The sequence below is a fragment of the Dasypus novemcinctus genome, chromosome 27, assembly GCF_030445035.2.
Source record: "Dasypus novemcinctus isolate mDasNov1 chromosome 27, mDasNov1.1.hap2, whole genome shotgun sequence".
NCBI classification, from domain to species: domain Eukaryota; kingdom Metazoa; phylum Chordata; class Mammalia; order Cingulata; family Dasypodidae; genus Dasypus; species Dasypus novemcinctus.
This window is the reverse complement of record NC_080699.1, coordinates 19,843,562-19,870,132: the sequence shown is the minus strand read 5'-3', so window position 1 is coordinate 19,870,132 and position 26,571 is coordinate 19,843,562. Positions and strand designations below refer to the sequence as shown.

At 36.7% G+C, this 26,571-nt stretch overlaps 1 protein-coding gene across 2 annotated transcripts in view; it reads left to right on the top strand.

Moving 5' to 3' along the window:
- Window positions 1-738: 738 nt before the first annotated feature.
- The window catches only part of ZW10 (zw10 kinetochore protein), a 51,211-nt gene continuing 25,378 nt past the window's right edge, over window positions 739-26,571 (top strand). For both annotated transcript variants that reach the window (XR_011647621.1, XM_004465950.4), the window contains exons 1-11: window positions 739-929; window positions 2,911-3,045; window positions 7,384-7,485; window positions 7,689-7,766; window positions 7,922-8,081; window positions 9,033-9,185; window positions 9,587-9,778; window positions 19,180-19,343; window positions 19,906-20,088; window positions 23,269-23,507; window positions 26,264-26,335. Coding sequence is in view for 1 of the 2 variants with exons in the window: in XM_004465950.4 (XP_004466007.2) it covers window positions 825-929; window positions 2,911-3,045; window positions 7,384-7,485; window positions 7,689-7,766; window positions 7,922-8,081; window positions 9,033-9,185; window positions 9,587-9,778; window positions 19,180-19,343; window positions 19,906-20,088; window positions 23,269-23,507; window positions 26,264-26,335 (1,583 nt within the window). In the remaining variant the exon portion in view is untranslated. The remainder of the gene's footprint in view (window positions 930-2,910; window positions 3,046-7,383; window positions 7,486-7,688; window positions 7,767-7,921; window positions 8,082-9,032; window positions 9,186-9,586; window positions 9,779-19,179; window positions 19,344-19,905; window positions 20,089-23,268; window positions 23,508-26,263; window positions 26,336-26,571) is intronic.

Sequence of the window (26,571 nt, the reverse complement as noted above, 5' to 3'; positions counted from 1 at the left end):
CACTGAGCCAAGTCCACCGTCTCTATTTTTTAATATAACATTTTGTGTGATGTATGTATCTTAAAAATAAAAAATATATTTAAAAAAGCATTTAATAAAATTGATGGGAAGTGCTAAGTAGTTTGTTCTCCTTCACACAGCACTAAAGTTATTTATACCTAGGTAATATAAATAATATAAATAAATATATTTATTACTTAAATACAGGTATATATACGTACATAAATGTAATGCTTATAGGTAATTTCTACATCGATGTAATACATTTATATATGTAATATATAAACATAGGTGTATATTAACTATGTAATACAAAAGGAATGCAATTATAGGCAGCCTTTTATTTTTAATGGGTTGACGCCGCTTCCTGCACAACACAAGAGGGCACCATTCATATAGGCTCTAACGGGCACTGCGGCCCAAAAAGTGGGTGAATATTTAACGAAAAAAGATTAAGTTGGGCTGGTTGGGTCCCTGGTTAGATCGTTTCATAGAGAAACACTTTAAAGTTCAGAACACTTCAGTTAGGACTGATTCTTAGATAAAAACATTTCATTTTTTCTAGGGAAAATGGGCGGGAAGCTACAAGCTACGAAAAATGCGCCTCAGCATAGTTTGCCAACTCAGAGACACCGTATAGGCGCACATTCGGCTCGCGCGATGCCTGCTGGGAGTTGTATGCGACTCTTCCCAATCGTGCGGAGAATCTGGGCCCCGCGAGACTCTGTTTCCCGGCAGGCCGTGCGTCAAGGCCGCCGGCGGGACTGCCACTGCAACGCTGGCTCCGGAGAGCAGCCCTGTCAGCGTTAGTGCCTGTGGTAGCGATGGCCTCGTTTGTGACCGAAGTTTTGGCGCACTCGGGAAGATTGGAAAAGGAGGATCTGGGCACCCGGATCAGCCGCCTGACCCGGCGGGTGGAGGAGATCAAGGTGAGGGCGGGACAGCCGCGGGCTGACTAGAAAGGGACACCGCGTCCGTGTGTTCGGGGACTGGAGAGAGGGCCCCAGCAGAGGCGGGCCTGCCGTGGGGATTCGGGTGTGGGGGTTGATTGAGGAGAACGAGGAGGGAGAGGGCTGGGAAGTGTGGCGAATGAGGCGGGACCTTGGAGTGGGAGCCCAGCCACGGGATGGAGTCTGAGGAGGCGAGGAGGCCTGGTAGAGCGGGGAGGAAGGGGCGCTGGCTGGGCGAGGGATGGAATAGAGGAGGAAGAGAGAGACTGAAGAGTCCACCAAGCAGGGGAGGCGGGATGACTAGCACCGAGGTGTCTAGGGAGTGAGCATAGGAGAGGGATAGAAATGAGCACAGGTAAGGGGTGCGGAGTTTTTCTCTTTGCAGTTATGAAATAATTCTAAAACTTTAGATGATGAATGCACAACATTATGGTTATACAGAAAGCTGTTGATTATACACTTTAGAGAGAGGCTATGGTATGTGAATATAGCTGAATAAAACTGCTTAACAAATAAATAATTGTGCAAGAATAGCCAGAAATAGCAGCTATGGACAGCAGGGGAAACAGATTGAGGGGTGAAGAAGTTTCTCGTTTGTTTTTTTGTTTATTATTAATAGTAGTAGTATTGAAATAATGAAAATGCACTACTAATGATTGAAGTGATGAATGCACAACTATGTGATTACACCAAATACCATTTGTTGTACTCTTTGGATGAATTGTGTAATTTATTAATATGTACTAATAACATGAATTTAGAGAAAAGAAATGAGCACAGGACCCTCTCCTCACATCTGAGTGTTTATCTCCTGCACCCACTCCTCTTTGTCTGTTTCTACTGTTTTGCTGATGAATGTAATAACTCTGGAAGGATTGTGTCTTCTCCTCCTGAAATTTTTGAACTCTCTTCTTCATCCCCAGGCCCTTAAAGCTGTGCTGAGTATTTAAAAAAATGTGAGTGGTACTTACATGGACCCTGCTGTCTTGAGTCTGATTAAAAAAACCAAAAGCACATAGCCACATATAGTTTCACTTTGTACTGATAAATTGATATCTTGCCAGTATTTGGCCATGTCTTAGTTGCGTTCATTTAAAATTATGTGTACCCCCGAAGTCTGGAGTAAACCTGGCACCATACCTGGCACCATACCATAAAAACAAAAATATATCTTTTACTGATAACCCTTGATTTTACAAAAGTGGTTTCCTAATTTTAAGTATTCATGTCACTGTCAACTCTCTATCTTAACAGGGCTTTAAAAATTTTCACCACTTTATAATATGGTGGAAAGAGGATAGTATTAGGTACCTTACTTAGCATGGCACTCATGGACACATGTTCTGGACCTAACCTACCTTTCCTTTCAACATTAGTCTCCAGCTAATTGATACTTACTTCCTGTAATAGGCCCCGCTTTTTTTTTTTTTTTAAACCCTTAATGCCCAGATTTTGCTTATGTTGCTCCCCTTTGCCTGAACTGCCCTTTCTCCATTTGTACCTACAGTATTTTTGCCCCATTTTCAAGTTCCACCTCAGATGATTCCTGCATGAAAGATCTCCCCATTTTTCCTTAGGCAGAGGTGATCTTTTTCTCAGTTGTGCTCCTGGAGAACTTTCTAACTCTGTTGCTGTGTTCCATTCCAGCCCTGTATTCTGATTACAAGTGTTTATTAGAATTCCTACCTAAAAGGAATTTATTTTTGGGCAGACATAATTTATTTTTGTATCTTACCAAAGCAACAAATACACATTAAGTATTCAATAATCTGTTTACTAAATTAAGTTGATTTAAGGGAAATGATGAACCTTACAGATGGGAGAAATGTGTGTGAAATAGAATGAGTGTGGGAAACTGGCAAGAAGGCCCCAGTGTGGAAGGTGGAAGGTGCCTATGGAAGATGAGCTGTATATTTCTAACAAGGCTCCCTACTCATCTCACTATAATTCTTTCTTATAGGGTGAGGTGTGCAGTATGATCAGCAAGAAATACAGTGAATTCCTACCTAGCATGCAGAGTGCACAGGACCTGATTGCCCAGGTGGATAAGCTATCTGAGGACATTGACCAGCTGAAATCCAGAATAGAAAGTGAGGTAAAAATAGTTCGTTTTATTGGATAGGTTTGTAGGAAGGCAGTCCAGCTTCCTAAATCCTAAGACAGTTCAGTCCTGTGTAGCTTTTCAAGATCTCAGTTTCCTTATTGGTAAATGTGGAAGGTTGAACTAGATGCTTTTAGGTTGACTTCCAACTTTAAAATACAACTATTTTACAAAACTAAAGTTTACACAACCTCCTTTTTATGATAAGCTTTATTTTAGTTGTCATAATAATGCCTGCTATATAACTAGTACTTATAATTAATATATAATAATCTCAGGATTTTATTGTCTTCATAATACAATTAAAAAATGAAGCTTAGAACTGGCTTATTTGACCTTTTTGCTTGTCTCCTAATTAAAAATGTGTTTGCTTTCTTAATGGCCAACATTCTCTTAGATCTGTTGCTGACCTTACACATTCATGCTACAGCACAGTTTTCTTTGTATTTTGGCCTTCTTCTGAAAAATTGGTTTGGTTTGCCCACCACAACTACTTTTCTTACTGTCATAAAGTCACTTACCCTTACCCTTCTTAGAATGTGCCACTTTGTGGGGGCTAATGCTTGCTATATTTCTTAGGAAGAGTTTGGTGGATTTTAGCAATGTTTACCGTGTTTTGTGGAGTACTGTCATCACAGAAAGAAAGAAGCCAGTCTGGAAGCAGAAATATCCTGTTTGTAATTTTAAAAAACCATTTTTACATATAATCTCACTAGGATTTTCCTTAGGAAAAATAGGTAGTTGAAACAAAGCAAGCTGATATCAGCAGTCATTTTGATAATCAGTCATTTTGAGAAGAGGTTTTAATGAAAATGAGTCTATTACTCTACTACCCCAGCAGTTCAAATAATATTCCTGAAGTGTATTTGTAATTAGTTGATGGTTTGATCGAGTTGGTAGAGCAATCTTAGACTGCTATTAGAAATGAAGTGTCTGGAACAAGAACAATAATGAATTTTCTCTACCTATGCTGGACAGATTATGGCTGGTGAAATTTATGTAGCTCTGTGTGTTGTATTTTGAGAGATAACTGATTTAGAATAGAAGGTCCAGGCCTAAATGATGTACAGTTGAAGGATAATGAAAGAAATCAATGTGTTTAGTCTTGGAAAGAAACAGCCTCAAGATTTGAAGCCTGTCGTATGGGAGAGAGATTAAAATTTATGGTTCAGGAAGGGAAATTAAATTCAATAGGTGGATGTTATAGAGATTTATTAATTCGTTTGGTTTATTTATTGAGTGCCAACTGTGGTAGTTGCTGAATAAGACACAATTTTTTATTTCAAACGATGACACATGGATGATGTAGGTGAGTAAAATGGTGTGACAAAACACTAAATAGAAGTAATCCATCTGGAGAGAGGAGATATTGCTAAGGATGGCTTCCTGTAGGAAGTAATACCAAACTAAGACTGAATTAATAGATAGTCAAAAGGAGAAGGAAAAGTGTTTTAGGTAGGCATAGGAGACAGCATTGCAGAGACATGGAAGTAATAGAAAGATGTCACTTTTGGGGAATTTGAAGTATTCACAAATGGCTGGCATTTAAGGGGTATGCTGGGAAGGGACATGAGGTGAGACTAGAAAGTTAACAACCTCGTTTATCAGGTTATGTAGTATGGACCTTATCTTGATGGCACCTTGGAAGCAAGGGATTTTATCCAAGGGAGGAATGTTCACATATGAAGTTTAGGAATCTTATTCTGTTTGGAGTTTGAAGAAAGGACACAAGGGAAATGAGTTTGGGAAATGAGAAGGCAGTTAAAGTGTTAGGAGGCAGATAAAGTAACCAAGGCAAGAGAGGCTAGAGACATACTCTAAATTAAGTGGCAATGGGGATGAATCCTACTGACATTTAAGAGGATCTTTGGGGTTTGTTGATGTGGGGAGTAAAAGATGGAAGAATCAAGGATAACTGGGGAAGTAATGTGCCATTCCTTGAAATAGAGAATCTGGAGAAGGGAAGCAGGTTATTGGGCGGGAAAATTAGGAGTTTAAATTTGAGTTACCTGTGGGATATCCAAATTGTTGCATTTGCCTATACAATTTCTACAGGGCAGTGCGCATTGGGTTGCAATAGAGAAGAGGGCTCCTGAACTTAGGGAACCTGAATCTTTTATAATTGGTAGTAAGCATACCTGCTCTTTGCTTTGGAGGGAAATACCATCTCTGTCTTCCAAGGCTTTTTACTACATACACATCCTTGAAAAGATAGTGCAGAACATAAGACAGCTACTGTCTTGCAACACAGTGCAGAAATTTGAGAGACCCTTTGGAGACTTGCCTCCCACCAGTCTATAGGGCAGCAAGATGAGTAAGACATGGAAGCTTCTTAGAAATGCAGGATCTCAGGCTCCATCTGAGACCTACTGATTGAGAATCTGCATTTATCAGGCTTCACCAAATGATATGTATGTACATTAAAGTCTGAGAAGCACTCTTCTGAAGCTGGCTTTTCCCCATGTCTGGTTAATAGCTGGAGGTTAAGGGCAAAGAAAGAGCATGGAGGAGGTATATCTATTTTCTTAAGATCCATACTTGGAAATGGTGTACATCACTTCTCACATTTCCTTGGTGAGATCTTAGACACATGGTCACACCCAACTGTAAAAGAGACTGGAAAATGTAGTCTAGATGGGTAGCCATGTGTCATTATTGTGGATGAAAGGGAGCATGGATTTTAGTGGACAACCAAAAGTGACAGCCAAAAGTGTCTCCATACATTGCCAAATGACCCTAGAGTGAGGTGGGAAAAAATTGCCCCTGATTGAGAACCACTGTTGCAGAATAAGAAGAGGACCAGGGAGAAAGGAATATCAATATGTAAGAGTGATCAAATGGAAAATGGAGCTCCCAAAAGAAAGTAAAAAGGAATGGCCAGATGGGAATGGACGTGGCTCATGTGGTTGAGGTCTGACTTCCCACATACAAGGTCCTGGGTTCAATCCCTGGCCCAGGTACCTCAGAAAAAAAAAAAAAAAAAAAAAAGAAAAAGAAAAAAAAAGAATGGCCAGAGACCTACAAGGAAAATCAGTAGATAATAGTGTCAGGGAGCTAAGGAAAAGAATATTTCAGAAGGAAGGAAAAGTGAACTGTTAAATAGTTAAGTGCTGATAATATCTTTGACTTTAGCAACAAAGAGTTCATTGGTGTTTTTGGCAAGAACAGTTTTGGTGGAATATGGGATCTAGAAAACATCTAGTAACGATTATATATGGCAGGAGAAGGATAGAGGGATTGAAACGTGACTGCTAAGGATAGGGGATTTTCCTTTTTGGAGTACCGAAAATACTCTAATATTGATTGTAGTGATGAATGCATAACTCTGTGATTTTACCAAAAGCCATCAAATATACACTTTAGATGGTTGTGTGGTCTGTGAATGTGTTTCAAAATTGCTTTAAAAAAAAAAGAAAAAGAAAACATCACTGTGAGTTGTAGAGTGAGTGAGAGATGAGAAAGTAAAGACTGAGTATGAATCATTCTTTAAAAGAGGTTTTTTTTGTGAAGGGTAGGAGATAAGTACAGTATTGCCAAGAAATAGGGTGGTTACTGAGGTGGAACAAGTATTGTTTTAAAGATGGGGAAAATTTTAATGTATTTCAATGTTGATGGGAGAAGCCATGTACTAGTAGGTGGTCAATCTACATTTATTTTTTGAATGAAATAATTAGGAAGAAGTTAAAGATACAGGAGAGAGGAAATAAATGATGGTACAAAGTCCCTGAAAAGATGGGATGGAGTAGAAGGTAGATTCTGACTCAACATAAAAAATAACTTTTTAGTAGTTAGAGCTGGGAGATGGAGGTGGCTCATTTGACTGAGTTCCCATCTACCATATGGGTGGCCCTAGGTTTGATTCCCAGAGCCTCCTGGTGAAGGCAAGCTTGCCGATGGCCTGCACCGCCACGGAGGACCAGCTGAGAACAGACAGCAAACACAAAAACAAGGCGGAGGGGCGATAAGTAAATGAAGTAAAATAAAATCTAAAAAAATAGTAAGAGCTGAGTTATCACTTGGCAATGGGGAAAATCTAGTAATCCAGGTGGATGAGCTCTTGATGAAAGATCGCTGCTTAAGTTAGAGTAGATGGTGACACAAGGACGTGTGTTGATGGGAGTGGTTATTATTGTATAGGATAAAGTGTTTGGTTTAGGTCTACCTCTAAGGTCTCTTCTACTATATTCTGTGATTTTTTTTCTAGTTTTAACCAGCACTTAAATGTCAATGTGAATCATATTGACCTAATTAAAGCTTAATTACTAGCTTTAAATGTTTTATTTCTTTGTTTTGGTATAGCTTAAAAGTACTTGTCTTTGATGTGTGAATTAGGTCCGCCGGGATCTTCATGTATCAACTGCAGAATTTACAGAATTGAAGAAACAGCTGGAAAGAGACTCAGTAGTCCTAAGTTTGCTTAAACAGCTACAGGAGGTCAGTAAACTCAGCTCAGACTTTAGGGTTTTGGTGATAAGGAAGTTATTGTTTTTTTTTTCCATCTGGTTTAATTATTTAGTGTGTACTCCCTTACTGTATGCTTTTTTTTCATAATTTAAGAACAACTGGACAGGCTTGAAATAACAGGATGTAAGGATGTATAAAGTAAAATACCTAATAACTTATACTTATCTTTTTAGTTTTCAACGGCTATTGAAGACTATAATTGTACATTAGCAGAGAAGAAGTATGTCACTGCTGCTCAGCGTCTGGAAGAGGTACTAAACGCTTTCTCTAAAGCACGAGCAATTAGTACTATTCTTGCTTTTGGTAAATTATGTGTCTGTGTATTCTTTATCATTATACAAATATATTGTACTTACTTGCCTGAGTCCAAATGGAATGTTTAACAGTGATTCTATTTTATTACCAGGCTCAGAAATGCTTAAAGTTATTAAAATCCAGAAAATGCTTTGATTTAAAAATGTTGAAATCTCTCAGCATGGAGCTCACAATACAGAAACAGAACATACTTTATCACCTTGGAGAAGAGTGGCAGAAACTGATTGTGTGGAAGTTCCCATCATCAAAAGGTGCTGCTGACCTCAGGTGGACTGCTTTGCTTAATCTGCCTGAACCAACTTGACCTCTAAATATATTCTAAATATTTTGTGTTGGTAAATTACAAGGTTCATTTATTAATATCCCAAGTTTATATTGTATTCTGACACTAAACCAATGTTTTGTTAGGTCCAACTCATCTGGGTCCCCAAAGTGCCCTCACAATACTTCCTTATGTCTTAACTTAGTTTGTGTGGAGAGGTTGTGGTGGAGTAGGTGTGGTAGCAGTTTAAAGCCATACTGATTTTCCACTGCATTGTAGGGTATACTTGTTCCCAAGAGCCCCAATCCCAACAATTTATCTTGGCTAGAGAGCTTAAAGAAACTGTCCAGTCATTCTCTCTCCTGAGAAAAGAATATAGTGAGTCTGGCCTCTAGATAGCTTATATATGTATGTGTATATATCTGTATCAGGTACTTTGAAGAACGTAATCTAGAAAATTTTATTTTCTATTCCTAAAAAGACTGTAAGATTAAGAGAGAAGATGTGTGTGTTGGGGGGAAGATGGTGGTTGGGTTGAAATTTTTATTATACTACATTCTATCTGTTACATTTGTTTGGCAGTCTGTTCTTATCACACAGAATTAGAGAACATAGAAGAGGAAGTCTTAAGTGAAACTAAGCCTCACTTTTCATTCCTTGATTTCATTCAGTTATTTAGTAACATTTAACATGCATTTATTCTGGGCACATCATCTAGCCTTTGCATTTAGTTTGATTATTTGAGTATACCAAGAGAAATCATTCCCTATTTTAAAGTGATACCAAGGACATGTAAGTCATAATGAATATTTGGTTGCATTAGAATTGTACTGAAATGAAATCACATATTCAGGAATCTTAGTTGAGAATGGACTGAGGAATAGAAATGGGAACATCTTGTATTGCTGAGACAGTTGATTTTTTTTCCCTTTTTCTTAAGATACCAGTAGCTTGGAATCTTGCCTACAAACAGAACTTCATTTATGCACTGAACTGTCTCAGAAAGAAGAGAAGAATCCTGTACCACCTATTAGTTCTGTTCTCTTAGCATTTTCTATTCTTGGGGAGCTACACACCAAACTTAAATCATTTGGTAAGGCATATGACTTCATTTACATGAAATTTCAGAAGGCCCAATGTTAAAATAAGGGTTGACAAAAGAGATTACAAAATATTCTTTGGAGGGTATTGACAGTGGATTATAGCGTTTGGCTTCATCACTTATCAAATGGAATTGTCATAAATATTACCCTTTTTATTAAAGGCTTTGGTCCCTCTCCCCTTTTTAAACTAGATGCTGCTATTTATATTATTATTTACAATTTAAATAAGATTCTGTAGATAGTCTAGGAAACTTCAGTGGGAAAACCTGCAGTACATAATGTGTTGGTATATAATGTCATATAATTGCCATTAATATCCAAATTTTTTTTTAACATGCTTACTTTTTGAAGTTTCTTGTGATTTTCCATGAGTGTTCATATGATTTTTCAGGTCAGATGCTACTGAAATATATTCTGAGACCTTTGGCATCTTGCCCATCCCTTCATGCTGTGATAGAAAGCCAGCCAAACACAGTCCTCTTTCGTTTTGAATCTGTGATGACTGACTTGGAACATCCATCACCATGTGAAGTTTTTGCAAAGATCAGATTGGTACTGGAAGTGCTCCAGAAACAGCTTTTAGGTATGTATCTCTAAGTACAGTGTTTAAATATTTTGGAAAAGTGAATACTGCTTTTAAAAGTAAATATTGTTTTAAAGTACACAATCTGAGTGGAGGATTAAAGGGGAATAAATTCTGTCATGGGGCAAAGTAGTTACGTTCTTATTTCTTGCTCTATTTTCATTCCTCCTCTGCTCTATATTGACAAGTAAGGTCATCAGTGGTACCCCAGATTGTGTATTTGTAATATTATTTTAGTTGAATTCTAGGATGCACTTCTCTCACTGGACTTCTAGTAACACATTTTGGGACTCGTCCTTTAATTATAAGAGAAACAGAAATGAAGCAGGAGTGAGCTAAGTGCTCTTTTAATTTTTCAGTAGGAAAATACCCATTAACCTGAGATAAAGTAGCTTTAACATAGGAAACAAATTATATTCCAAGTCAACTTATTAGTAAGACTTTATATATTCACATAATAAATTTGTGTTGCCTTAATCTTTTTTCTGATTGTCAAACTATTAAAAGTAAGATTTCTAATGGTGTTTGTTTATTTTGAGGTGGTTTCTTTTTTTTAAATATATTTTTATTTTTTTAATTGTTTACATAAACAGTGTTTTATCTTAGTACTGTTGTTTTTTAGTTCAGCTGACTTACCTTCTTTTTGCTTTTCTCATTTGTCTTATTGAATATTTAATAACTTACATATAAATATAAGGAATTCTTTCTATAGTTTTGATTGGAGCAGTGAAAAAAGTTCAGACTTGCATAAATTGTAGAAATCCAAGGTGGTTTTTCTTGTCCCTAGATCTTCCACTTAGGGGAAAAATATAACTTTATTTATATTTAATAAAAATAAAAGAGTATTTGTTTACAATAAAAATATAAACAAAGTATACAAGGCCTGGAAGGAACCAGAGAGGTAATTCAATTCAATCGCTCTCTAATGCTTAAATCTCCTGTAGGATGTTCCCATCAGTTAGACATATAGCCAACTTGAGTGCCTTTGATAGAGAATTCATTTCCTTTTGAGACTTTCCATCCTACCTTCAGACAACTCTGAGTACTAAGAAGCTTTTTTTTGTTTGGTTACTTCTTAAAAATTGTCTTTATTAACTATATTAAAAACTATTACCAAAATAGCAGTTGTTTAGAATGTTTGCTCAAAGTATACTGCCCTTTTAATGACTACTTATTGATATTAGTTTTACTTTGTGGCGCCATACAGAACAAGTGTAATTCTTATTGAACATGATGGACTTCAGATTTCTTTATGATAGTTGTTATTATTTCCTCTAAATCTTATCACCAATACATATATACACATCCTTAGATTTCTTTGTATTACATTGTTTTGAGTTCCCTTTATCGTTATTGTTCTCTTGTAAATATTTTCCATTCCTTCTATAGTCCTTTTAAAATATGTTCACAATAGAACAAAGTAGTTAGTTATAGTCTGAACCATTTCAGAATTGTATGGGAGCATGCATGTCCTCATTCTTACTTCCATATTTCTGATAGTATAATCTAAGGCAGTTATTCATAATTAATTCATTGAGTTTAGTGTACATGAAAATCCTGTGTCATGCTTTCCCATATTAAATGTGTGCTTGATTTTTTGGAACTGACATTAATCTCTTAAATTTTATTAGATAAAATTTATATCCTATCCTAGAAATTTTATGTTGCATGCAAAATTGATAACCATGTCTTGTACTTTAATCTAAGTCAGTGATGCTGTATCTGTTGCTTGGGATAGGGCCATAGTCAGAAGGTGCTCTGGAGTGATCCAGTGGAAACCTCTTCACAGTTTGACATTATTCTCATTATTCAGTATTCAACCTATTTTTTAAAAAATATACTTAAAAATTGTTTTTTAAAGACACTTAGAGTACATAAATGTTACATTAAAAATGTAGGGGAGGCAGTGGGGCATATGGAAACCCCTAGATTTTTTATGTGACATTTGTGTAATCTAAGTATCTTAAAAAAAAAAAACTTACCATAAAGTCATAGAAACATGGACAGTGTGGAATTGGTATCCGGACAGGCATAAAAATCAATGGAAGACAATAAAATGCTGATGTAAAAACACATGAAATAAGTTCGTGAATACATTCCCATTCATTAAAAACATCATTTTAAGAGAACAAATATCAGGAACATCAACCACAAAAAAATATGTAAGGGATTCCCATATGCCCCACTCCCTGCCCCCTCCCACACTTTCCCACATTAACAACATCCTTTATTAGTGTGGTACATTTGTTAAAATCGATGAACATATATTGGAGCATTGTCACTAAGCATGGATTATAGTTTACATTATAGTTTAAACTCTGTCGTGTACAATTTCATGTTATGACAAGATATAAAATGGCCTGTATCTGTCATTGAAACATCATTCAGGACAGTTCCAGTGTCCTGAAAATGCCCCCATATTACACTATTTTTTCTTCTCCCTTACCTCAGAATCTCTGGTGGCCACTGCCTCCACATCAATGATTAAAGTTCTTCCATTGCTAGAATAACAATAAGTCTATAGTAGAATAATCGTCTCCTGTAGTCCATCGTTTATCCCCCAGTCCTGAAGTTTTTGGGATGGTGTTGCCCACTCTGTCTCAAATTGAGAGGGAGCTTAGATCCCATGGGACAGATGGATGGAACTATCTTGCTTGCAGTTGCAGACTCTCTGTTCCTTCTGATGGTCGTTGTCCATCATCATCTTGTTAGTTGTTCTGGGTGAGTCCAATGAACTAGAGAGTAGATATTGCAAGTTTGTTGAGATTCAGGGCCCAACTGGCACATGGACAGCCCAGATTTAAGTCTCTTTACCAAAACCTATCACCTCTAGTACTAACTCTAGGTTCAAATATAAGGGGCAGAAGAGCCATGTATAGGGAAACCACAACTGAGTTCAGTTCTGTCACACTGGGGAACAAAAATTTGAAAGTAGGACCCACTGGCAGGGGCCTGAGCTCTTAGCCCTGCCTGTAATGTCTGGATGTCTCCAGAGCCTTTAGGAGCCCTGCTATTTGAGACAATATTTACTGTGGCAGTCAGTGAGATACTGCCAAGAATGGCGTAAGCGTAACCTCTGGAATGACCTCCCTACTCACTTTGAAGTCTCTTTAGCCATATAAACTCATTTGTCTTTACCCTTTCCCCTTTTGCTCAAAGTCTTTTTCCAGTACTGAACCTATTTTATTTATGTTTTCTCAGTACCCAGGATATAATAACTTTAGAGCAGAATGCAGCTCATTTAATGTACATAGGTGCTTTTGTAATTTATGCATTTAGTTCCTCTTAAACCATTTATTCTCCCCACTTTGGTTCAGAGATCATTGTCTTTGGCAGAGAAGAGGAAAGAGTCTGGAAGTAGAGCTAAGAATAAATGAGAACTTAGTATTTGATGAAAGTCACATTTCATTTTATTGGGGAAGATAGGTTGTTTTTTTTTTGAAATAATGTGAAGTTGAAATCTAAAATATGTATCCCTTTGACACAGTTATCCCGCTTTTTAATTCCTTAAAGAAGTAATATTAACATATATATGTATATATATATGTTAAATGTGTGAGTAGTGTATGTACATACACACTGAAAACAACGTGAATATGCCGCATCTAAGGAACAATTCTGTAACTTAGAGTTCAGCTGTACTGTGGAATATTAAGGAGCTATTAAAAAGAACTGATGTAAGAGCTAGATATTTTGATCTAGGAGATGGCCATGTTCTATTTTTAAGTCATAAAAAGGTAAGAATAATATCTATGACATAAGCCTATTTTTATAAAAGTGAAAGAAAGAAGCCCCTTGTATGAGTACATGTGTATATATAAATGTAAGGGAAGAAGAATACAAAACACCCATTACGTGGATAAGGGAAGGGATGTGCTTGTGGATATGGAAAGGGAAGAAATTGTCATAAGCATGATTTGCTTTTTGCCATGGATGATTTTCTAGAAGGTATATATTTTTAAAATTTACCAAGAAGCAGAAACTCTGAGCATACAAATAGTTGTAGAAGAAATTTGAAAGGTTGTTGAAGACATCACTGAAAACAGCACCACCAGGCACAGGAGGTTTTTGGCAAAATTCTATCTTCTTTAAATTACACATAATGCCTTTCTTAATTGGACTCTTTTGAGCTACAGAAAGAGATAAAAAAAGGCCCTAATTAATTTTTAATTAGTATGACCTTAATACAAAAGCGTAATAATGATAGCATGCATATACATAAAACATTATGGAACACTTTTACCTATGGCTTAAAAATATAAAATTTTAAAACAATAGTAAATTAAATCTCACAGGAAATTTTTGAAAGGATGCAATATCATCAGGGTTTATTCAGGAGAGCAAAGATGGTTTGATGTAAGAAAGCTATCAGTATTTGACAAAATTCATCATCCTTTCCTAATAAAAAATTAAGTAAAACAGGAATAAACAGTTTTAAAAACTTTTTGTTATATACACAACATAAAAATTACCCATTTTAACCACCTTTAGTTGTACAATTCAGTGGATTTAATTATATTCACTCTGTTGTGCTATCATTACCACCATCCATTACTGAAACTTTTCATCACTCCAAATGGAAACTGCATCCATTAAGAAATAACTCCCCAAGCATGATTTTTTCTGATATGGTGAGATGTTTATGAAACAATCTTAAGAAAGAAAAAAAAAGGATACAAAATGGTTTATATAGTGTGATTATACCTAAGTACTATACCTAGCTTTTCCTTCTCTGGTATTTTTGCATATATCCATTCATAAACCTTTATAGAGCTAGGTACTCTACAATACCTGCTTATACTACTTGACTGCAATGGTACCTGCATTTAGGTATCTGATTTAGATCAGCATTGTCCAATAGAAATTGTACACTTGAATGTATATTTACATAATACAAGTCATATACTTTGAAATTTTCTGGTAGCTGCATTAAAAAATGTAAAAAGAGATAGATGAAATTATTTTTTAATAAATGCTATTAACCCAATATACCTAAAGTATTATTTCAATATATAATCAATATAAAATTAACAAGATATTTTATATAGTTTTATACAAAAAATTGTACTTTAAGTTTGGTGTGTACTTTACACTTAAAGCTCATCTCAATTCGGGTACAGATTTTCCTCAGAAATTCTACATCTTTATTTAGATTCCATAAAATTTACAGTTGAGAAAATAGATTCCATACCCAAATGTTTAAAACATACTTAAAACTTTTAACAGTAACTGAATTGCGTATCAAAAAATCATTTTTACATCTGCATTTACAAATTTCTTTTAGAAGAATTAATTGAACTTTGAAGCAAAAGTGTAACCATTTTGAACTTAGGGCAAGATGGTGGCAGATTAGGGAGCTCCAAGAGTCAGCTTGTCCTACAGTGCAGTTAGTAATCATCCAGAACTGTCTAAATCACCTTTTTGGGGGGCCCAGGAGACGGGAAGAGCATCCTACAACAGCCTTTGAAGAATAGAAGGAGAAGACTTCCTATTTGCGGTGAAGATTCATGAGTAGAGCACACCACACTATGGAGGCTGTTGCCCATCTCTCCACTGGTGGGTCAGGATGCCTCAGGAGCTATTCCCTGCCTTGAATTGGATGCTCCATTTCCCAAAAATAGGGGAGAAAGAAGTGGTCGAGTATTGACCTCAGCTACTACTTAGTAAATTCAACTGGCTAAATTCCAGTCCTAAGAACAGCTTAAGTTTGAACCTGTCCAAGTCAGAAAGAGGCTCTTTTTGACCCTCTATTTAACCCTGGTCCTGGCATGAGGGGAAGCGGAACTGATTGAAAATCACTATGATGATAGGGACCAGCTTCTTTCCACCCAGGCAGATTGCTGTCCTAGCCTGGGCTTCAGCCCTGCCTCGGCAGGGAGCAAGCTGGGGTGACCTGCACCAGCCTCTCTGGGCAACTGTAGTTGCTTGTGTTGCACAGACTAGATTGTTGGGCACTCCTGTGGCTTCATACCCACAGTGCTCTCTCAGCCTCTCTGGGCAACTGCAGCTGCTTTGGGCCTACATGGACTAGACTGTCGGACACATCTGTGGCTCCATCCTCAACCCTGACAGGAGCAGGAGGGGTATGTTCCTTCAGCCTGTCTGGCAACTGCAGGCACTTCCAGACTGCAAGGACTAGATTGTTGGGCACACCAATGGCTCTGTCCCCATCGCTGGCAGGGCAGGAGGAACAGTATTTTGTCAGCCTCTCCAGGCAACTGCAGTCATTTTGGCCTGCACGGACCAGATTGTTGGGCATACCTGCGGCTCCATCCCTGTCCCAAGCAGGGAAGGAGGGGGGCCAGTGCCTTTTCAGTCTATCTGGTCAACTACAGAGTTATGGCCTGGATGGCTTAGATTACTTTATATATCAACAAAAGGGGCAATTCACCTGGAAGAAATAACACTCATAAATGTTATATGCACCTAACCAGGGTGCCCCAAAATACATGAGGCAAATACCGAGAAAACTGAAGGGAGAAGTAGATACCTCTACAATAATTGTTGGAGACTTCAATACAGCTTTCCTCACTGGATAGAGGATCAATAAAGAAACAAAGCTTGAATAATATGATAGATGAGGCGGTGGACTTAGCCCAGTGGTTAGGGCGTCCGTCTACCACATGGGAGGTCCGCGGTTCAAACCCCAGGCCTCCTTGACCCGTGTGGAGCTGGCCCATGCGCAGTGCTGATGCATGCAAGGAGTGCCGTACCACGCAGGGGTGTCTCCCGCATAGGGGAGCCCCACGCGCAAGGAGTGCGCCCTGTAAGGAGAGCCACCCAGCACAAAAGAAAGTGCAGCCTGCCCAGGAATGGTGCCATACACACAGAGAGCTGACACAAAAGATGATGCAACAAAAAGAAACACAGATTCCTGTGCCACTGACAACAACAGAAGTGGACAAAGAAGACGCAGCAAATAGACAGAGAACAGACAACCAGGGTGGGGGAGAAGGGGAGAGAAATAAATAATAAATCTTTAAAAAAATAATTTAATTACTTCAAAATTAAGATGAGTTGTTTCCATTTAACTACAAATTACTATTTATATAGGAATCACCATAATTCATGCTGTGTGTGGAAAGTAGTCAAACACATTACAAGGTTGCATTAGTACTTGGAAAAATCACTCAAATGGAATCAGTCATTTATACCAACTAGACCACTGATATATTTATGTGAAATACCAGAAATGACATACATGCTTTTTTAAAAAAGATTTTATTTATTTATTTATTTATTTATTTCTCTCCCCTCCCCCACCCCGCCCTGGTTCTCTGTGTCTATTTGCTGTGTCTTCTTTGTCCGCTTCTGTTGTTGTCAGTGGCACAGGAATCTGTGTTTCTTTTTGTTGCATCATCTTGTCGTGTCAGCTCTCCATGTGGGCAGCGCCATTCTTAGGCTGCACTTTATTTCACGCTGGGCGGCTCTCCTTACGGGGTGCACTCCTTGCACATGGGACTCCCCTACACGGGGGACACCCCTGTGTGGCATGGCATTCCTTATGCACATCAGCACTGCATATGGGCCAGCTTCACACGGGTCAAGGAGGCCTGGGGTTTGAACCGCGACCTCCCATGTGGTAGATGGACGCCCTAACCACTGGGCCAAGTCCACTTCCTGACATACATGCTTGACATGTACAATACAACGTAACAGTAAATATTTTATGTGATTAAATGGTTAAAGTGAAATGTAGTTCTGCCAAAATAGTGAAGTTGTATTTAAAGGAACAATATTTTACACTGCTTCCTTTTTTCTGTTTTGACTTAAAAATTTCTATTTTGAAATAATTATAGATTCACTTGAACTTACAAAAAGAATGTACATAAAGGTCTTGTGTACCCTTCACTCAGTTTTCCCCAGTGTTAACATCTTGCAAAACTATAGTACTATATCAAAACCAGGGTATTGACATTGGTACAATTCACAGAGCTTATTCAAATTTCATCAGATTTACATGTACCCATTTGTGTGTGTGTGTGTGTGTGTGTGTGTGTAGTTCTGTGCAGTTTTATCACTGTGCAGTTTTATCACATGTAGATTCATGTAACCACTACTACAATCAGGCTACCGAATGGCTCTATCACCGCAAAGCTCCCTTGTTTACCCCTTTATAGCCACAGCCCCCCTCCTTCTTCCATTTTTATTTATTTTTATTTATTTATTTTTAAAGATTTATTTATTTATTTAATCTCCCCTCCCCCGTTTGTCTGTTCTCTGTGTCTATTTGCTGCGTCTTGTTTCTTTGTCCGTCTTGTTTCTTTGTCTGCTTCTGTTGTCAGCAGGACGGGAAGTGTGGGCGGCGCCATTCCTGGGCAGGCTACACTTTCTTTCGCGCTGGGCGGCTCTCCTTACGGGGTGCACTCCTTGCGAATGGGGCTCCCCTACACGGGGACACCCCTGCGTGGCAGGGCACTCCTTGTGCACATCAGCAGTGTGCATGGGCCAGCTCCACACGGGTCAAGGAGGCCCGGGGTTTGAACTGTGGACCTCCCATGTGGTAGACAGACGCCCTAACCACTGGGCGAAGTCCGTTTCCCATCTTCCATTTTTAAATCACACTTTAAATTAATTAAAAATTTTAAAAAATCAGTTTCTTAGTCCCGCTGGCCATATGTCAAGTGCTCAGTAGCCCTTGTGGCAGGTGGTTACCATCCTGGATGATACAGCCCTAAACTTTAGACACTATAAGCTATCTCAAGGTTCTTAGTTAATACAGTCATTTTCTTCTAAAGTTTTTATTCCCTAAGATCTTTCTTAGTGAATCAGAACTAGGTTTAAAGTAGCTGGGCCCTTTTATGACTCCTTTTCCCTTCACATTGGCCATGAGTTCTTAACTATTATTTAATTGACTAATAGTATGTTTTACATATAACTACCCCCAAAATGTGTTGGACAGAACCACCATAAGATAGACTATAGAAGAGATAGGAAAGTAGTCTGTTTGGTAGATTAGATAAACAATTTTATGTAAGATGTTTATTGATATTTTACTTAGGATCTAACAGTCAGAACCTATGCAGAGACGAAAAAAATACATGTTTAGTCATGATTAAAGAACTGGCTTTTATCCTAAACTAGTTTGAACTTGAAATGCAGAATTTCTGAGTACTTGTGATATAATCAGATCAGTAGCTTAACAGTCATTGATTATAATGTAGATGGCGTAATACTTTATTGTTATAGATAGTAATATAGTGTAAACCAATCATGTGCAATGAAAATAAAATAATTGTGTCATGCTTTGTCCCATGCAGTCAGTTGAGATGGCTGTAGAATTATCTGCTCTTTTCTTCCCCATCAACTTAAAAGTAAAGGATTCTAGAAAACTAGGGAACTTCATAATATAGCAGGACTGTGAATGGTTATTTGCTTAAAACTTTTTCTTTTGAATTCAGATTTGCCTCTTGATGCTGGCCTAGAAAATGAAAAAACATCTAAGATAATATTGGCTGAGATGCTTGGTGACATGATCTGGGAGGACTTGTCTGAGTGCCTCATTAAAAACTGTTTGGTTTATTCTATTCCAACCAATAGCAGCAAGTTACAACAGTATGAAGAGGTAAGGATAGAGGTATCACAGAAGGTTTTAAGAGGCTAGATTCTTGCTGATTTCTTTCATTTTTCCTCAGAGATGTTTTGTTCTTTAGTTATGTCTTTAAGAAAATTATCAAGGAGTGGAGGCAAATTTCCCATAACTTCATTTCTTTCCTGGCCTCCTACCTCTAATTAGGAAAGTATGTTTTCTGTTTAAGTATATTTTCTTAAGTAGCATACTTATGAAAAACAATTGTTCTTTTATACTTGTACCAGCTGTAGTAGCTACTATGGGACACTTTCCCTTTTGCTTCTTTTTAGTGTTTCCTAGATAATAAAATAAATATATTTATTGTAAAGATCTTTTTGCCTTTACTAAGTAGAATCAGAAATTTCTGTTGAAGATATTCTTCCTAATAAACTTAAGGCTGGAAAAATGTATACTATTTTTATACTTAGTAATCGAAGGTCTGTCCTGAAAATTAAATGACTAGATGGACCTTGTTTTTTTCTGTTTGTTGAATTTGAAATTTTAACATTGAAATAGAATATGTGTGTATCATTGATAATTTCATTTTCTTTCTCAGATCATACAGTCCACTGAAGAATTTGAAAATGCCCTAAAAGAGATGAGATTTTTAAAAGGAGATACAACCGATTTGTTGAAATATGCCCGTAACATCAATTCTCATTTTGCTAACAAAAAGTGCCAGGATGTGATTGTGGCAGCCAGAAACTTAATGACCTCTGAAATTCACAACACTGTGAAGGTACCAGGGTTATAGTTTACTACATTATGTTTAGGAAGCAGCTCATTTTTGAGTCACTTACAATAGAGTGAAAGAGAGCATTGCCAAGTTCACTGTGATGAGTTATTAATCTTCTAAACTTTAGTTTTTCACCTTTCAAGTGGTCCTAATATCTACCTCTTTCACAGGGTTATTGTGAGGTCCAGATAAGATAATGTACATGAAAACATTATATAAACTCAAAACATCTACGTAAGTGTGGATTACTATTGTTGAAATTTATAATATATCATAGGTTATTCTCTGCTTTATTACTTGAGTTTTTGGTATACAAATTTTGTGACAGTTATACTTGGGCTTTATTATGTGCAGAGATTATTCCCTGTTGTGAAAATGTTGACTTCATCTCCTTGGCTAATATAGGAACTACTTCCAAAGTTAAAAAGCTAAGGTAAATAAACATAAAGATGTGGTCTATGTAGTGTATAAACAATCACCTGCAAAAGCAGTGAACTGATCAATTTGTATTGAGAGTAATTTATTTCTTTGACCTTTGATAATCTTGCCCATTTTTCTTTTTTTTAAAAAATATAATAAATATATAAAATAATATTTGATAAATATAAGGTATTATTTAGATTAAAGTAAAACATAGACTAAGGCAGCCCCTTAATAGTAAGTTCTTCAGCCATTTTTCTGCTATCACAGAGGATTAGGGTCTTTCTCCTTGATCCTTTTTTATGTCATTTACCATTTTCCTTAGTGTATGCTGTTATTAAGTCAAACTATTTTGATAATTCATTTGAGTTGCAAAGATAAAACACATTTTGAGGTAATTTTTGGATTGTTAAAAGAACTGAAATACTTTCAGTCCTAGGAACTGTGCCATTTTTTTTTTTTTACATAAATATCACCTTGCTTATGTGTCACTTATCTGTTCAAAATCCACCAGCTTCCCATCTCATTTAAAGAAAGACCCAAAAGCCTTAACAGTGGCCTACAAGGCCTTATATACGATCTGCCCCATCCTCCACCCCATTACCTCAGACTCCATCCCCTATGCTGCAGCCACCCTGGACTCATTACTGTTCCCTGAATTTGCTAGGCCTATTCGGTTACAGGACCTTTGAACTTCTTGTTCTCTCTGGTTGGAACACTCTTTGCATATACCCACATGACTTGCTCCTTTTCCTGACCACTGTTTAAAATTGTAACTTCCCCTACTTCCTGTACCTGTTCCTTGTTTCATTTTTCTTCTTATCATTTACCATCATTCAACATTCTATATAAATTATTTATTTATTGTTTCTCCCTCTCTAGAAATTAAGCTCCATGAAGGCAGGGATTTTTAACTGTTTTGTTTACTGTTATATTTTCAGCACCAAAAAAGTGACTGGTATATACTATCAATGCTTGGCGCTCAATAGGTATTGGTTAAATTAATTAATATATATCTCACTTATCTCTGTCACAACCCTGTGAAGTAAGTAGAATTATTTCTGGGTTGTTCCATAACTCTGAGCTAAATCTTTTAATCTTGCTGGATTTCATTTTCCTCTTTGATAACATGAGAGAACTGTACTAGATAATCACTGAGTTCCCTACTCAGGTAGTTTCTGACATTCTATAAAATAGTGTTTCTTTCAGGTACTCAGATCCTATTGTTTCCTTTAGAACAGTTTTTTTCAAGGGCAGTACTTACTGTTGCTGTTTTGGGCCAGATAATTCTTTACTTTGGGAGGTTGTCCTGTAGACCGCTTAGCAATATCCTTGACCTCTTCCTACTAGATGCCAGTAACACCCCTCTCAGTTGTAACAACCAAAAATATCTCCAGACATTGCCACATGTTCCCTGGAAAGCAAAATTGTTCCTGGTTGAGAACCACTGCTAGATTCCAGCCTGGTTCTTTCTCTCAGCATTTAAATCCTGGAAGTAAATCTAAAGTGCATAAATACGAAAAACTTCTCTTTTTCTAAAAATAATTTTCACCTTGATTGCCTTTCATGGTCTTCATCTAAATCCTCTCTAAAGCAACCTCCTATGTTGTACCCATTATTTTCCCAGAAGATCTAAGTTGTGTTTTTGTTGTTTGCTTTTCTTACTGTGTTTTCACATTTTGTTCTGATAGATACAATATTTGACACTACGTTCTATCTTTCCTTCACGCTCCTCACAAAGTCCTATGTATTTAGGACCCATTATTTTTCAGACAAATACTGGCATTTTAAAAATCATTTCTATAATTATATTTCTTCATCAGTGTTACAATCTTAGCTATAATTTTTGACTGCCAAGTGTCTGACATTTGTATTCTCATCTAATTTCACAACAGTCATATATGAACTAGATATTATACCATCTTACAGATGAGGAAGCCATGTCTTGTGGCTTAAATATTTTATTAGACTTGGAATCTTTTCTTTCAAAAATATTCCGTAGAGGTCCAATATATACAGAGCTACGCTGCTTTTCTTGGAATGGAAGTGGGGCACCTCCTGCCTCACTTAATTAATCTTTCTTCTTCTTGGCTTGTGAAGCATCTTTGAGAATCATGTTTAGAAAAAATTGTTGTAGTCCAAGTTCTTCCTTTTACAATGAGAAAATTGAGGCCCAGAGAGAATAAATGACTTGGTTAAAAGTTTTTGTTTTTTTTTTAAGGTAAAAAACATCACTCATATGTCCAGATTTGCAGCCTAGTGTTCTTGCATGTACTCCTGATCAAATATGATAATTTTTTCTGTGAATTTTAGGGAGGCTTTTTTGGATTTCATTTTTTTTTAAGGTAGGAATATGTTGGTCTGAATGAGTTATTTCTTAGACTAAGCCCATATATGTGCCTGTTAAGAAATAATTGGTTTAATAACCTGGACTATAAAACACAATATTATACTGGTCTGCAGTAATCTAATAGTCTAATCTGAGGTTTGAGGGTCCTTTCATTTACCTGGAATCTTGGGCCAATTGCACAATTTTACTGTTTTAACAAGATTAAGAGTGCTTAGAAGTGCACAATAAAGGGGACTGTTTATTCCTTAATATTATAGGCTCTCATCTAAGATCGAGTGGTCAAAAAAATACTGCTATGTTGACTCAAATATTTAAATTCCTCTGTGGAGCACAGCTTTATCATCGTAGAAACAACCAGTGTCTTAAACCTTACGGTGTGCCTGAACACAATGCATTCTATGTTTGAATCTCAGATTACTCCTGATTCTAAGATAAGCGTGCCAGACTTACCTGGTCCTGATGAGGATGACAAGCTAGAAGGACAAAAAGTGTCCAAAACTGAGTACAATGAAGTGGTGAATTTAGAGCCTGAAAATACACTGGACCAACATTCCTTTTCTTTGCCAACATGTCACATCAGTGAATCAGTGAAGAAATTAATGGAGCTCGCCTATCAGACTTTACTAGAAGCAACAACCAGTAGTGATCAATGGTATGAATTCTGAACCATCTGAAAATGGCAATGACTTGATTAAATTCATATTTGAAGTAGACATTTGTTAAGAAAATTAGCTAGAATTCTTTGGGTTTTTTTATCCCTTAATTCATATTTTTTCCTAAAGAAACACAGTGTAGTACAAAAACATTTGTTGATCTCTAACATTTATTTACAATAACATAGATGTTAGAATAAGATATAAAAAATAGAATCATATGCATGGATGGACAAATGGGTTTCTTTAACATTAACAATTATTAATCACTTTTTAACAAAAAAAACTCTTTAATTTTGTTAATCTGAATTGAATGTTATTACCTGAGAAAGCACATGTAAAGTACTTGGAATACTGCCTGGAAAATTATTAATACTCAAATGTTTATTTTTATTGGTGGTAGTGGTAGTAATAATTGTCACACCTGCTGCTCCAGTCTGCTCTGGCTCTTTAGCCTAATGTTTTTAACTTTTGAAATTCAGGCTCTAATTAATTTACATTTTAAATGTTTATTTTTAAAGCAGTAACAGTTTGTTGGGCATCCAAAGTAGAGGGAAAAGAATGGAACATACCAAAGATCTGGCTTCATTCTTTCAAGATGTTTTCTAATCTACATTGTATTTGGGGTACCTCAAACTCTATTCCACAGCTGCTGAATCTCATTTTGTTTCTTAAGCTGTTTATTTATTCCCAGACTGAATTGAGAAGAAAATGGCAGGTTGTGGCCCAAGTTGACAGTAAAGTAGGTTTTCGAAAGCTTCTTTAGTTTGCATCTACATGTAGCACTTTTTTACTTCTCATCCTCTTAGAAGAAAGCAATTTCAGTGAGGGCTTGACTTAATCAAGCTACATGTTCAGATAGGCTTCCAGAGTTTTAGTTTTTATCTTCACATGGAAACGGATACCTTGATTTTATTCTGCCCTAGAAAACACTTATCTTCCAGGATACTTATGTGGCTTTAATTAATCATTATAGTCATAAATCCGTCTAGTTTTATCTATCAAAAGGAAGGAAAATACATGTAAAAGAAAGTCTTTATTTCTTTCGCAAAATAAATATAGGAGTGACTTTCTGCACTAGGCATCCTTCTGAAATATGCCAGACCATTCGGATTGAGAATTGAGGGATGTAGGGCAATATTGGTTGAATTTTTTGAGAACATGGAGCACCAAACAATATTGCTATTTTTTTTTTACATTTTTTAAATTAAAGTTAATAGGTCACAAAGAACATTACATTAAAAAACATAAAAAAACATAAAAAACGTGAGGTTCCTGTATACCCCACTCTCTACCCCCCACCCCATCATTTTTGTAAATTGTCTTTATTTGAAGGTATATACATCACAAAAAAAAGTTACATTAAAAAATATAAGTGGTTCCCATATACCCTCACCCCCCCATCCCACTCCTCCCACCTCCTCCATCATTGTGACACTCATTGCACTCGGAGGACACATTTTGGAGCACTGCTGCACCACATAGATAATAGTTTACCCTGTAGTTCACACTCTCCCCCAGTACATTCAGTGGGTTATGGCAGGATGTATAAAGTCCAGCATCTGACCCTGCAGTATCATTAAGGACAACTCCAAGTCCCAAAAATGCTCCCATATCACATCTCTTCTTCCCTCTCCCTGCCCTCAGCAACTACTGTGGCTACTTTCTCCATCTCGATGCTAAAATTTCTTCTATTACTAGTCACAATAGTTTTATAGTAGAATATCAGTAAGGCGACTCTAATCCATATTTTATTCCTCCATTCTGTGGACCCTGGGATGGTGATGTCCACACTACCTCTAGATCAAGAGGGGGCTTAGATTCCACATGGATGATGGGTGCAATTCCTCTGCTTGCAGTTTTTGGCACTCTTGATTCCCCAATGTGGTGTTTGATATTTATTGAATGCCTATGGGCATTCTTTCCACTAAAAGAAATAGTTATTAACAGGACAAACAAAAACAAAAATACCAGTACAGTATAACAACCCCCTTCCCATTATCAAACTACAAACAGCAACATACATAGCAAAAATAAAATGAAAAATTTAATTAGGCATCATAATAATCAAGTAGTAATAATGGTTTTGGGGCATAGTAGCCATGACTTATTTTTCTAAATAGTCGTAGAATTCCTCTGAGTTATCCAAGGTATGTAGTTTGATATTCTTGTATAGAGGTAAGCTATACAAACCTCATATTTAATCTTTTTAAGTGCATTTTAATAATAATCTTTAGGTCTTCTAAGGCCAGAATTAAAGGGCACAAAATATTCTATCCTAGAAATGTTGATTCATTTCCTTTATTAGGGTAAGAAGGAGAAATGGTGAAAATTGAAAGTCAGACTCATTCTAAAAGAACTGAATGAGTGCCTTTATTGATACCTTGCCCTTTGCAGAGTGCATCAGTGAGTAGGTGACATTTGCTTGAGGCTTAGCTCCATTTGTTACTAAAGGGATACTCTGAATTCTGGCAGAACACAAATTGATAAATGAAAAAAAGACTTGGGATTAAATGCCACTGTTCTTAGAATTATTAATGGATCCAGCTTTTAAAACTGCAGTCTAGTTAGTAAATACTGGTTGAGAATATATTTCCATCTAGATTAACAATGTTTTCATGCAGTGACCAAGACAGATATTCTCTGCAACTGTAGTTTTATCTGATGACACTAGCTTGAGGTGCCCTTAGTTTGAATTTTCTCTTATTTTCAATATATCCTTAATGGATCTTTGTTATGTCTGTTTTCCTTTTAGTGCTGTTCAACTCTTCTACTCAGTGAGAAATATCTTCCATTTGTTCCATGATGTTGTACCAACATATCACAGGTAAGTGCTGCTGTATCTGATTTCTGTGTAATAATCGAACATCTAAATGTTTGTAAGTCAAGTTACACCAAAATATTTTGGTTATTAAAATTCACAATAAAATGCAGTAAGCTATGTTAAAGCACATGTCTAAAGAACCTTGATTATTTATTATTAAGTTAATAAAGATACTATAATCTCACAATATAATAGTTGAAACAAATTTAAAAACTCAAAAGAACTTTGCCCTGTTTTGT